Source organism: Galeopterus variegatus, unplaced genomic scaffold (genome assembly GCF_000696425.1).
Source record: "Galeopterus variegatus unplaced genomic scaffold, G_variegatus-3.0.2 Scaffold1180, whole genome shotgun sequence".
NCBI classification, from domain to species: domain Eukaryota; kingdom Metazoa; phylum Chordata; class Mammalia; order Dermoptera; family Cynocephalidae; genus Galeopterus; species Galeopterus variegatus.
In genome coordinates, this window is record NW_007727291.1 from 242,630 (window position 1) to 246,251 (window position 3,622).

At 43.4% G+C, this 3,622-nt stretch overlaps 1 protein-coding gene across 1 annotated transcript in view; it reads right to left on the reverse strand.

The window, feature by feature from the left end:
• Positions 1-3,622, reverse strand: part of LOC103592617 (fms-related tyrosine kinase 3 ligand-like) — a gene marked incomplete at its 5' end in the record, with an annotated part of 11,092 nt that overhangs the window by 2,232 nt on the left and 5,238 nt on the right. The window contains one exon of the mRNA XM_008575426.1: positions 7-65. Coding sequence (XP_008573648.1) covers positions 7-65 — 59 coding nt within the window. The remainder of the gene's footprint in view (positions 1-6; positions 66-3,622) is intronic.

Genomic DNA, 3,622 nt, shown 5'->3' on the forward strand with positions numbered 1-3,622 from the left:
AGGGGCCGGAAGGGCTGTCACCCCCAGGGCCCCAGGACTCCTTGGGGGAAGCAGGGTGGAGGAGTCTGGGGGGAGAAAAGAGGCTTAGGTGACTTAGGAGAAGGGCTGGGTCAGAGAAGGAAAGAAAGGCCTGTTGGCACTAACTGTGTGACCTTGGGCGGGCTGCTGGCCTCTCCATGCCTCAGTTTCCTCATTTGTAAAATGGGGATAATCATTATACCTACTTCATAATGTTGCCACAAAAATTAAATGTGTGAATATACAGAAAGTGCTTAGAACAGTGCCTGGCAAACAGAGAGGTTGTATTTTATTTTGTAATTGAACAAATACGTTTCTAGTGCTTATGTATCTGTTTATTTGTCTTCTTCCCCCAACAGTCTGTGAGCTCCATGTAGGCAGCAGGAACCTTATTTGTCTCTTTAAAAAATTTTTATTTGGCGGCTGGCTGGTATGGGGATCCAAAGCCTTGATCCTGGTGTTAAAAGACCACGCTCTAACCAACTGAGCTAACTGGCCAGCCCCTTATCTGTCTTATTTATTGCAAGAACATACTATAGTACTGTACTTAGTGTTCATTAATTTTTTTTTTTTTTTTAAAAAGATGACCGGTAAGGGGATCTTAACCCTTGACTTGGTGTTGTCAGCACCACACTCTCCCAAGTGAGCTAACTAGCCATCCCTATACGGGATCTGAACCCGTGGCCTTGGTGTTGTCAGCACCACACTCTCCCGAGAGAGCCATGGACCATCCCTTCATTAAATATTTGAATGAATGAATGGATAGGTAATAAAACAGTAAAAGATACAATGGCCCACAAGGTTCCACACAATCTGGCCCCCTTTGTTTCTTCTGTGCCCTCAAATCCCTCCTCCTCTGGCTCACTTACTCATTTGGTTCCAGCCACAGGGGCCTCCTCCATGTCTGAAACATGTAGGCAGGTTTCTGCCTCAGGGCCTTTGCACTAGCTGTTCCTTTGTTCCCAACTTTCAGTGACTTTCCTGACAACCACCTCAGATCACAATTCCATCACCCTGTTTTAATTCAAGTGCACAGGCCTCATTATATTCAGATACTTTCCTGATTGTTTATGTGTTTACATGTTTATCCTCTATCTCCCTGATTAGCAGGTCAGCCCCTGGGGACAAGGATCTTGGTCTTGTTCCCAGCTGTGTCTCCAGTGCCAGACACATAGGAGATGGTTAAAAACTTGGTTGAATGAATGGTCATAAACCTAAATACAAATCACAAATGGAGCTAAATGTAAATTTCAAAAACTCTTGGAAATGCAGGGAGATACTGAGAAAAATATAACAATAATTATTATTATTATTTTAAAAAGTTGACCGGTAAGGGGATCTTAACCCTTGACTTGGTGTGTTGTCAGCACCACGCTCTCCCAAGTGAGCCATGGGCTGCCCCCCCCCCTTTTTTAAAAGATGACTGGAGGGCCAGCCCATGGCTCACTCGGGATAGTGTGGTGTTAAGAACACCAAGGCCTCAGGTTCGGATCCTATATAGGGATGGCCGGTTAGCTCACTGGTTGAGCGTGGTGCTGCCAACACCAAGCCAAAGGCTAAGATCCCCTTACCAGTCATCTTTATTTAAAAAAAAAAGATGTCCGGTAAGGGGATCTTAGCCTTTGGCTTGGTGTTGTCAGCACCAGGCTCTCCCAATGAGCTAACCGGCCATCCCTATATAGGGATCCGAACCTGTGGCCTTGGTGTTATCAGCACCGCACTCTCCCAAGTGAGCCACGGGCCGGCCCTGAGAAGAATATAATTATAATGGGAGGCTTTTTAACATCTCTCTCAGAACTTGGCAGATGTGATGGACAAATATAACAAGAACATAAAGACTCTTAATATCATGGCAAGGTTGATAGAAAATATACATATTCTATTTAGAATATTCTATCTATGTAGAATATACACATTTTCTATACATACATGTGTATATATACACATACTCATATACAGCTCTGGTCCTATCTAAAACAAATCCATTCTTTTCCTAAGACCATGTTAGTTACAAAACTGATTACATACTTGGCCCCAAAGAAAACTTTAATAAACTGAAAAAGTCAAGTTCTCACAATAAAATCATTTCATTTTGATACTTTAGTGGTGGGCTGTACAAAACAGTAACCACTTGCCCCGTGTGGGTGTGGTTACTGAGCAAGAGAGCTGCGGTGAGTTTGAATTAAGATGTGCCAAAGTGTAAAATACATACCAGATTCTTAAAGACTTATGAGGAAATAAAAGGATGTGAAATATCTCACTAAATAATTTTTTTTTTTGTCTTTTTCGTGACTGGTAAGGGGATCACAACCCTTGATGTGGTGTGGCCCGCACTGCGCTCAGCCAGTGAGCGCACAGGCCATTCCTATATAGGATCTGAACCTGCAGCAGGAGCGTTGCTGTGCTCCCAGCGCTGCACTCTCCCGAGTGCGCCACGGGGTTGGCCCATACTAAATAATTTTTTAGGGCTGGCAAGTTAGCTCATGGTTAGAGCATGGTGCTGATAACACCAAGGTCAAGGGTTTGGATCCCCCTACTGGCCAGCAGCCAAAAAAAGAAAAAAAAAAAAATTAAATATTAATTGTGTGTTGAAATGGCTCTATTTTAGAGATTCTAGGTTAACTAAAATATATTATTTACATTATTAATTATTAAAAAAATAATAAAATAACTAAAATCAAATTCACGAATATACTTATAGAGAACAGATTAGTGGTTGCCAGGGGTTAGGGATAGAGGTTGTTAGGAAGAGGGTCTTGTGGCACAGGTAGTTAAGTATCTTGGTGGTGACGATGGCTACAGGAAGTTGCATGTGATGAAACTGTATAGAGCTACATGCACACAGTTATGTATGGGTTGAATGTGCCCCCTCAAAATTTATATGTTGAGGAGCCGAGGGCAGCACCCACCATATTCGGAACCTTTGGACCTGTGCCTGGAAGCAGGCAAGAGAGCACACTGAAAACACCACTTCCATACGGGTGGCCCACCATAGCCAGCACCTCACCCATGGCTGCTGCAAATGCAGGTCAATGCCACAGCAGTAGCCACAGCCACCCTGCAGGCTGCCCACCGGACACTTGACTGCATTGAAATAAGGAGACTCACCAGCAGAGAATGGAGAAAGAAGAGGATGTCTCTCTCCTCACAGCCCACTCTAGAGCAACAGAAGATACTACATAACAGATGACCAGACGTCAACACAGACATACTAGAAATATGAAAACCCAAGAAAATATGATACCACCAAAACAACACAGTAATTTTCAAATATCAGACCCTATAGAACAAGAAACCCTGGAAATGATTGAAAAGGAATTATGAGCAACAATCTTAAGAATACTCACTGAGATATGAGAAGACTCAGTTAGACAACATAATGAAATGAGAAAAATAATCCAGGATATGAAGGAGGAAATTTACAAAGAGATTAATACCTTTAAAAAAATGTAGCAAAGTGCAGACAGTGGCGCACTTGGGAGAGTGCAGTGCTGGGAGCGCGGCAGCGCTCCCGCCACGGGTTCGGATCCTATATAGGGATGACCGGTGCACATCCGCCTTGGCCGTACAGCAGGAGCAACAGAAGATACTACATAACAGATGA